At 36.7% G+C, this 10682-nt stretch overlaps 1 protein-coding gene across 1 annotated transcript; it reads left to right on the top strand.

Annotated features, from left to right (window-relative positions):
- Positions 1-2243: 2243 nt before the first annotated feature.
- Positions 2244-3508, top strand: LOC117001399 (leukotriene B4 receptor 1-like). The gene has a single exon (XM_033069713.1). The coding sequence runs from the start codon at positions 2378-2380 to the stop codon at positions 3386-3388; it is 1011 nt and encodes a 336-aa protein (XP_032925604.1). The 5' UTR covers positions 2244-2377; the 3' UTR covers positions 3389-3508.
- The last annotated feature ends 7174 nt before the right edge of the window (positions 3509-10682 follow it).

Genomic DNA, 10682 nt, shown 5'->3' with positions numbered 1-10682 from the left:
GAAGCTCCCGAGCTAATACTGACTCTAATGTCTGAGATATTCAGTCTAATAGCCTGGCTTCAGAGTCTAACTCCAGGAAATCTTAGCAGTTCAATTCTTCTCTGGGATTTTTCTGAAACAGAAATTCCAGACTGTGGCTGCAATTCAGATTCATTTGTTTTCTTGTTTTAAGTGAAAGACACAGCCAGAGACAGAGGCCATCTGGAAGGAAACTTCAACTCGAGTGGAGAAACGTGTTTCTGGAAAATGTAAGGCCAGATGCTTCAGAAGTTCAACCACATCCATACACTAGTGGATTAGAGCTGTACTTATACCAATGGTTGTTCAGACAGCTGCTCTTTTGCACCAGAAGAAGTTTTATAAAAAAAGTCCTGCAGAGGTGTCACACAATTGTACAGAACATACAGGTCCTTTTAGGGATCCTCAGTAGAATCAGAATTGTCCACAAGATCATAGATTATGACATAAAAATTCACTTATCAGCATACTTATTGTTATCTACAATTTCTAGCAGTTAATGTATCTTACTGGTACACAGGATTTTTAGCAATTATCCCAGCTTTCAGTTCAGCAGAATTTCTGGTAGTTGGTGTAGCTTTCTTTACTATCTAGAGTCTTTGGTTATTGTAGGCTTTTCGTCACCTGAGCCCTCTGCAATTCAGGTCAAAGTCTTGATAACCAGTGTGTGACACAACAATCATAATCTAGATTTACTTTACTTGAAGAACCTGCCAGTCCCTTCAGAACTGAGTGACAAAAGGTACTGGGCATTCTCTCCTTGATTATCTTTTTCCAATAAAAATCTGCAGCTTAATTCAATTGAGATATGTCACTGGCAATAAACGAAAAATCATCTACGAAGGTACTTCTGGAGAAATAATGTGTGTAAAGGTGATTTAATTGGAAGAATAGATACTGCCCAGGACTTCCTCCCATTGGTTAATTTTCACAAGTGATTTTCAGAAATTCTCTTCAGAATACAAAAACTTGTCTCATATTTTCCTCTATCCAACATTCATTAAATGCAGTTAAAATGAAAGGAACTGGAATCATCTATCAGATTAAATCCCAATTAAAATCTGTATTACACAAATAGCATTTTGAAGATATAATACTCAACTTCAGTGGAGTTATTCTGGATTTGCTTTTGATCTCATTATACTCTTATGAGACCAAAACCAGCTAAGCTGCTTTGTAGCTGCTGATGTTACAATCGTTTTCCCGTGGTGAAAAGTACTTTTTGACTTAATACTATGCACTACATTTGCCAGGTTTAGGGAAATAATCCGTACCACGTTCTTAAATTTCACAAAGCTATAAATAACTCCTTTGTTTCTGTGAATCTTTCTTTATTGTAAATACCCTTCTAGTTCCACTTCTTGAATATTTCTGTTGGCTCTGCTGTTCTAGTTCCTCCTTTAACACTTTAGAAATGAACTTCAAAAGATGTTTTGAAATGAGGATAACAAAATAGTTTCATACTCTTTTCATACTCTCTGAAGAACTGAGAATTCATTTAGGATTTGAGTACTACACTGTCTACCAAGTTTCCTAGGAAAAATCATAAAAGTCACAGCCGATTGCTGGAACAGGAGGACAATAATGTAATCATATATTTTCTCTCTGTCATGGAGCATTTCCTCCTATAACTGTACATCCAGACTGAATATTCTGATGGTTATTGTTTAGTAAAGAACTGCAATTTCCCAGAGAATTATAAATACAGCTACTACCCACTTTATTGCAGCAGTATAGTAAAAGCAGTTGATTTCCTTTGTGCCAGGGCATTTTAAAAATATGATAAAACATTACTGTTTTCTGCTGAATTAAAAAAAGATGACATCAAGGTAGTAAGCACAAATTTTGCTGCTTTTAAATGCATGTCAAACATATAATACACATTTGTAGTTTACCTGCCACCCCTCTTTTTTAAATTTGTTTTTTGTCAAATAAAATGCCGAGTTATTAATAGGAGCAAGAATAGAATAGCATAAGAAGGATTCCTTTCTCCTCACAGCTGTTGATTAGATCAGTAATATCAAAACAGTAGCAAGTTTCTTTGGGGGAATAGGGATACTTTAGAAAGACCACCAACATGCTGTAAAATTTGCTGAAGCACAAAGGATGTATAACTAACAGCAAAGTCAGGTCCTGCACTGTATTTTTACTTTTGCTTTGTATGCAAAAATACCCATCCTCCTAAACAACAGGAACTGCCATATGTGGTCAGATGTCTGTAAGAGTGAGCATGAGGATGTGAGCTCACAATCTGTATTAGCCTTCAGAACATCAGCTAGAGGAGAACTTTCAAGTGGTTCACCAACACCTGCAGAAAAAAGTGGAGCACAGAGCAGCTGAGAACAGAAGAATTTCCAGAATGAGTCAAGCTGAGGAAAGCAGTGGCAACTCAACATGGAATATTGTGAGGTCAGTAGTCTGCATAATACTGGGCTTGTCATTTATAATTGGCACCCCTGGAAACTGCATCGTCATCTGGACTGTTTGCACAAAAATGAAGCAAGTATCTCTTTCAGTCCTGCTGATCGTGAACCTGGCCATTGCTGATGTCCTTGTACTGATCACTTTACCAATTTGGATTTACTCTTTTGCTGACTCATGGGTTTTTGGAGTCACCTTCTGCAAAATGCTGGTTTTCATTATTTACTGCAGCATGTATGCCAGTATATTTCTGATTACAGCACTCAGCTTGGAGCGGCTACTGGCTGTGTTTTACCCTTTCACAATTCAAAAATACAGAAGAAAAGAAAAAGTTTCTTTGATTGTGTTCCTCATTTGGTTCCTGTCTATTGCCTTTGGCATTTCTGTCATTCCATTTCAAGAGACAGAGGAAATGAACGGTCGGCTGCTCTGCACATGTCGCAACTACTCCTCTAATAGACAGAAAGTCTCCTATCTTCTGCTGGAGACCCTCGCAGGTTTCGTAATCCCTTTCTTAATAATTTGCACTTGTTATGTGTGTGTTGCAAGAAGAATTAGCAGAATGACTTACCAATCCAAGCAGAGATCGGAACGTCTCATTGCCAGCGTCGTGGTGGCATTCATTCTGTGCTGGTTCCCTCACCATCTCTTTAACATCCTGGATATTATTTCCATTGAAACAGAACTCTCTAATGAGGAGGTGTCTTTGGTGCTGGAAGAAATTGTAGACAAAGGAGTGTACATCTCTGGAGCACTTGTATTCATCAGTAGCTGTATTAACCCCCTGCTTTATGCTTTTGCTGCACGAAGGTTTCAGAACCACCTGAGGTTTGCCAAGATGTCGAAGCTGTTTGAACAGATTAGTCAGACTGTAACAGAGGAGGACAAAAAAAGAAGTCTGGTTGTAGCCAAACGTGAAGATCCTTTGGTAGGCACAGAAAATCTCTAACAAGGAACTCAGTGAATAATCTGTGTCATGCCTTCAGCAGTCCTTTCTCCTCATTCTCTCAGTTTCATTTACTGAGTAGCCCAGAGAAAGCTGGAGAGAAATAAAAGCTGTCTGGGTGTTGTTTTCTTGTGCATTTTATAAGAATTGGCATTTACAGCCTTTCTCAGTTCATAAGGTAATATTCACATCATGAAATGGGCACTATTTCACTGTTGCTGGGAACCTCAGCAAGGTGGCTAAAAGCTCAGTTGTAAGGAATATAGCATTTTTATTTTCCATTAAAATTATTTCTGATTTCTAGAAAGTCTGTGTGTAGAAGAAAGAAAAGAACTGCGTGTGGAAAAGAGAGATTTTGAAAACTTAAAGCAAAGTTTTTCTTTAGAAAAAAAAAATGTTACATGTTCAAAACTCCTCATACAATCTGAAGTTTTAAGGAGTTAAATTCTTTATATGTTAAGAATGGTTTTAAAGTGTACATCTGTGTCGATGGAAAATCTAAAGCTATTTTTATTGATTACTTTATTTAGATTTGAAATTAATATGTGTTGTTTACTCAGTCAAGCTCATTTACTGTATTATCTTGGTGTAATGGGTTTGAGCAAGTCAAATGTGGAGTGTGACATCCCTCCAGAAGCAGCAGGAGGTATGAGAACTGTGTTGGATGGCAAACATCACTGCAGACTGCAAACACAAGGCATACTTCAGTGGAAATTTGATGTGTTAAATAGATATACTTTGAGTATCCTCAAAAATTTTGATTCAAAGAAGTCAAGCTTCCAAGATGTCTATAAAAATGTGAAAGAATCGGATTAAGCTCAGGTGAGGAGGAAGGAGATTCCCTTCATATTACTTTTTATGTGTAAGAAAATTATAGTAGTGGTACAAAGTGTCTTATATGATAAGAACTTCACCTTGCAAATAAAAGCTTTATTTTTTTGTTCTCTAATAGAATAGTGGACTTTATCATAAGAAACCAATGAAATCAGTATTTGCAAGCATTTCAGTTTTGTGAATGTGTGCAAACTCACTGTGAAAAATTGCACAGCATCAAGTGTTTGCTTTTGAAGTTTTATTTATTTCAATTGTGCCTAACATTTTTATACTTGCTTTGTGAATTTTTAAGTCAATAATTTGTAATAAGATCAAGATAATTACTGATTACAAAACATATTGTAATTTCACATTCTTTCTTTTGGATAACTGATAAATAACTACATTACTCATCTTTACAAAGAAATTACAAATACTAACCAGAAATCAAATTTGAAGTCTGAATGTGTCACAGTAAAGGGTATTTGAGTTGTATTAATTTACCTTGTAAACTGAAATAAACATGGAGAAGTAAAATCCTTAGCTGCTAATGGGAGAATATTTCTCTAAACTTTGCATATGTATTTGTTACTCCTGCTTCTTATCAAAAAGTATTTTTTCTCCTGAATAGGAGAAAAGTCCACAGCACAGAGGGTTTTCCTTCAACAGGACTCCTGTGAAATTAAAGAAAACTTTAGCAAGATCTTGTTTGCAGCAAATAGTAAGCAGCAGATGAAACCCTATAGACTTTACCTACCACTCTTTTTCAACCCTCTAATGGTTTTTGATTGTTGTAGGACATTCCATACAGCAGTGTGGCATTATCTCCCCAAAAAAGCAGCAGGTTATCTACTCATAAAAAAGTGAAGCTGTATTTCCCAATATGTTCTTGAGATAGGAATCATCGCTCGCTATTCAACAACACAGAACAGATGAAGAGATTTACTATCTCATGAGCACATGAGCACTGCAACTGAACTTCTGGGCCACAAAAACTCAAGCATTTCACAACCCACAGGGTGAGAAAACACCCAGGTAAACTTTAGTACAAGCTACCTTACCAGTGTTTTCCTTTCTATCAGTCTGTGCATGAATTTTCTGCCTCAGTATTAATTTTTCACATTTTCTCCACTGCTTTTTACTCACAGTACTGAAGTCCTTGTAAATCAGGAGGTCCATCAAGGACCTAGAGCTACACCTCTTAATTTCTCATTAATGGCCTTGGTTCTACTTCTGGTAGACAGTCAGCTCTAAGAACTGTATTTCTTTTGAAGGCTGTTTGAGAAGTATTAGAACATACTAAAAAAGTAGCCTTAACTAATTTCATTTTTATGTAGAGTAAATAGAGTTAATTCTTGCAAATGTTGGTATGCATGGTTAAAATCCTCACTGATTTAATATTTTGGTCAACACAACAGTCATGTAACTGGGACCGTAAGAGTCCGCCTAAAAATACAAGCGTGACTTGGTTTTCTGCTGCTTCCTTGAGCAGGTACACATCAGGCCTAGCAATGCTGCCAGGTATAGCACTTCATCAGTGCTAACATGCTCTCACATCTATCTGTTGTTCAAGCTAGATCAAAATTGTACCTTCCTAGTAACTCGAGACACACTCAGGTTTCCTGAGAAAATAGAGGCTTCATGTCATTTGAGTTCCCCTTTTTTTTTTTTTTCTTACTTCCTAACCCTTCTAACCTTGTTTATGAAGTCTGCTCTGTGGTTTCAGTGTCCAGCTATTTCTCATGACACAGCAAGGCAGAAGGCTGAGCCAAGAGAAGGCCACTTCAGTCACCTGAGTCAAATCACCTCAGACTGCACTGGAGTACAGGGAACATGATGTGGGGTCACTGCTTAGAACACTGAGTACTAAGAGTTGACTGGATAGTTTGAATTTCTTGTATTTGTAAAAATCAATAATCTCCTAACATTTATCTCTTAACATTTCAATATTTCCCAGGCTGAAAGTTCCTGTGAACATTCCATGGGTTTACATCAGGATTTTTTCACATTTGCTGTAGTAAGATCATGCTGCCTCAAGTGAATTCCTGTTATATTAAATGAATTGAAGGAAAGCTTGAGGAGTTTTTAGTTCATACAGCTAATATACAAGAAGGATAGAAAAGGACATAAAGAAAAAGTATCAGCCTTACACTATTCGTTGCTTGTTGACATCAAAATGTTTCTGTAAGAATCATGGTAAAAGAGTTATAATAGATACCTGGATTAAACAATAGAGCTTTGTGAATATTCACAGGCAACTTGTAATTTAAGGAGTAGCACAAGGGAAATCAGAGATCCTTATTTGCAAGCAGAAACAGGGCAGCTGCATTATATTAAAGAAAAAAAATATTTTTAAACCACCAGAACATTTTCTAGGAAGAAGTAGAGCAAAAACACATTTTAAAGACAGTTAAGGCTGCAGTTATGGGACTCTTAGGGCTACAGTTAGGATAAAATTAGGGATTTGCCTGCAGTGCCTGGGTGAAAGGAATAAAAGAACCTGGAAGCTAACAGATGGCACAGAAACAACATAGGAATGCAAATTCTTTCACATTCAAGAAAGAGTGTGATAAAGGATAAACATTTTAGAAGATGCAGACACAGCAAATAATAATAGTGGTGAAATTTTTCTCTACAGATTAGTGTACAGCTCTTGTATTGTTCCCTTTTCTGCATGTATTGGGAAAAGGGGAGACAAAGGAAAAGTTTTTTGGCTTTTTTGAGTGGAAAAACAAGAAAAATAACTTAGTCAAGATTATTAAGAATAATATGGACTTAAAATGAAAATGAGAAGTTCAGTCATGAGAGCTGAGTATAGAAAGAGAGCAGACAGGGAAGTGAAAACCATTCTGCTGCAAGGCAGTTTCAGATTTTTGTGAATGCTTTCCTGTCAGATCAGTTAATCACTAAAACAGCTCTTTATTAGAAAACTTCTCAGTGTGATCCACATTGGTGGTCAATAGGTTAAATAAAAAAAAATCCAATAAACCAGAGTTTAGAGAGACATAAGCCTGTCCTTTGAGAGGGTGAGCAGCTTATGTTGCTCCTGCTAGCATTAAGAGCTGGGTGTGAGCAGGGCTATGATGAGTGATCCAGGATTTCAGAAACTTTACAACACTGTTTACAGTCCTAAGAAAGTTCTTGCACTGATAGGTATGGAGATAAGAGAATCGTATACTATTGAATTTCTTTGTGTCTTCTTTCCTGTTAAATTAAATATGCTAAAAATCATGTGGATGGTTCTTAATAAGATTCAGCATTTTAAAATAGATTGAAGTTGAAGAAATGTTCAGATGTGAAGAAAATTATTTTTACAGAATGTGTCAAGTCAGTGATTTAAATGATGGAATTAATGAAAAAGATCCCAAATACAGGTTAAAGAGTCACAGCTCTTAAATTAGGAATCCAAATTATACATCTGCTAAACAGTAAAATCCAGTTATTATTTATCTAATAGAAGTCAGGTATCAGAACTATATCTTGATTACAAAAGTAAGTGGCCAGTCTTCAGTTTTGGCTTCACCTGGGTAGGCACTAACAGTGTGTGCAGGTAAGTGCACCACTAATTCCACTAGCTATTAGCTAGAAAACAGTGTGGACTGCACTAAGGCATCTACAAACAGTGTATTGTGATTAAAGTGAAGGATATGTCCAGATGGTTGGAAATTGGAGGATTACTAGTTTAGCCTCCTCTTACTGGATCTTAAACTGAAAAACCAGACTTATTTCTGCACAGCAGACCTGTTGATGCTACAGCACACTACACAAAAAAAATTAAGGGTTAAATATTTTGTTTTCATAGAACTATGAATTTGAAGCACTATTCATGGCCTGTCATTGGTAGTGTCACCATAAGAGCCACAATAGGAAAGCAGCTGTGTGAAGATCACCTTCAGTCATTGCATCTCTGATGCTGTGGGAATATATTACAGTGTGGACAATCTGAAAACAGGTTGCAGATTCAATACCTTAACTCTACTACATAATTTCAGAAGTTACTGCAATATTAACAGTTACTGTGTAATTCCTGGTGAATTTGGTGAGTAGTTTCAGAAACTTAGAAGTCACGGACACTTTTTTAAACATTGCAACTAATGAGTTTGTTAGTGCCTGTTAGATACAAAAATAGAGCCACAGACCTTCAGCTGTGCTGTAGAAGGGAACATTGTGTAGTTAAATCTAAGGGAAGCCTTTAGCAGCACAGGTTTTTTACATGCCTTGTTCTCTCCTGCCACCATGTGGCTTTTCCATTTTAAAAAGTTAGGCTTAATTTTAATACCCTGGAAGTCACTGAAACAAGCAGCAAAGTACTTTGCTCATTGTTTCAGTTGTGAACAATATTTAAGGGTCAGGTCATTGAACCTCAGAAATGTTCACAAAAAAACACAGTAATGTATTAAACATTCAACTTCACTTTGGAATGATCTAGTTCATCTCTTTCTTGCTCTTCAGGAGCCTAGGCAAGCTGAGAATGTCTGACAGAATGTAATTGCCTCATGCCAACTTGTGAAAAGTCCATGCTGAAAACAGCTTCTCCATGTTCTCCCAGCAAAACCATCAATAAGCATGTTGAGCTGGACCTTGACTTGAATTTGAGTATCTCACATCTCCTGGAGGTGATATTATTGGTTTCTAGGCTTTTGGTAGCTTTGAGATGCTCTCAAAAATTTCCGAAAGACTTGACTTCCTTGTGGTTAAAATTAGAAATGGTTCTTGCAGTCTTAAAGATATCCATGATAAGAAAATTACAAAAGCTTTTCCTTTAAGAAAGTAAGAGAAGTGTTAAGAGTAAAGAAGAAAACAGAAACAATAGATTTGGTTTCAAATACCCTTTTTCACTATTGCAATGTTTAGTTTCTCTCTGTAATGGTTTTGGCATCTTTGAACAAGGCTTGGCTTAATCCTCTTACATTTGTCATGTTGAATAACATTAGACTAATTGATTGATCCTACTTTTAAAATGATCAGAAGAATCTGATTTTGCTGAAGAACTTCTCATAGCACTTCTAGGAAGAAGGCATCATGAATTGAAGGTTTCTACCCAATAACCATTTCCCTAAATATCCATTCTACCCGAAGACTTACATTGTGTATTACACGAAAACCCAACTATTTTATGTTACACACCTTATTTTATTCTTTGACAACTAAAGTAAAATGAAAATTGAAGATTTTCTGTGTCTGAGTTCACTCCAGGCTCTTAGGGATTTTTTGGGCAGATGGGGCTGGCCCAAGGATGAAGCCAAGGAATAAATCTGTATGTCAAGGTCAGGATGAGGATCATTGAGAATAAGCATCATCAGAACCAGGCAGTGATGATCAAGCAGGACCACAGTGGTCAGTCAGGGTCACATCAGGAAGTCAGTCTGTAGGTCAGGACCTGTATCAACAAGGAATGGCCAGGGCAGAACTCAAACAGGCACTCAAACAACACAGGTCAAGTAGGGGGTGAAGTTCCAGGCCTGAATTTATATGGACTCCCAGGCCCAGAGGCAGGGCAGGTGGAGTGGAGGGTCATTAAGAGTAATTAGTCCACCCAGGGGCCTGATACATTTTCAGCAGCAATGAAACACAAAGAACAAAAACAGGAAAATGCAAATTATTCAAAGAATAACGCCTGTAAGCCACAATTGCCATTTTATGTAATGGCTTAAGTTAGGCAACTTTGTAAGACATGGGGGAGCTTCCTAGAAAAAAAAAAAGATTATGTTTTTACACTTTAATGTTTCAAGGTTACTATTTTTTTACTTCTACTTACATTCCTTTAATATTACAAGTGAAGAAGAATTATAAGAACTTCAGAGTATTTTTCCTACATCTGACTCCTTTTCTTCCCTTGATTCTTTTAGTCTCATCAGAGTTTTTCTGTGTTTGATACACAGGAAGATACTTTGCTCGCTCCAAGATACAAAAAATTGCATCTATTAACCACTGGAATACATAGAAATTCTATGGGCCCAAGAGCTAGGAAAACATACGCTGTTCTGATCACAAAGATGTTATCACACTCTGCACTGAGAATTTCACCTGCTGTGGGTCACTGAACTTTGGCTTGAGTTAACCAGACAATTAAATAGCCCAGTGTAACTCTTGGAATGGCCGTGTGATAGGATCTTTCATTTCATTTCAATAATACCATTAGTTGAATAAAGTTAAATATTTAGCATCCTGAGCACAAGATTAAAAAAAAAAAAGCTCAGTATGTATTTGAAAACATAGCTATGCATTTCCCAAGCAGCAAATTATTACTGCATTGGTTATAGAGTACTTGTTTACTTATTGCTATTAATTTAACTCAGGTAAATAGTTTCAGGCACAGCAATAATTTCACAGAGGGATAGTGGTGTTATTTAACCTTTTAAATTACTGGTGTTATTCACAAGTATTGAAGTGTACCAAAACAAATGATAAATGACAGATACCCTTCCAAATTCCCACCTTGCCATTGCTTTTTGTGTGCCAAGGAAATCCCTTCCCGTTTCCT

This window comes from Catharus ustulatus, chromosome 11 (assembly GCF_009819885.2).
Source record: "Catharus ustulatus isolate bCatUst1 chromosome 11, bCatUst1.pri.v2, whole genome shotgun sequence".
NCBI lineage: Eukaryota > Metazoa > Chordata > Aves > Passeriformes > Turdidae > Catharus > Catharus ustulatus.
Note: the sequence above shows the minus strand (reverse complement) of the source record. Positions and strands in the feature narration are given on the sequence as shown.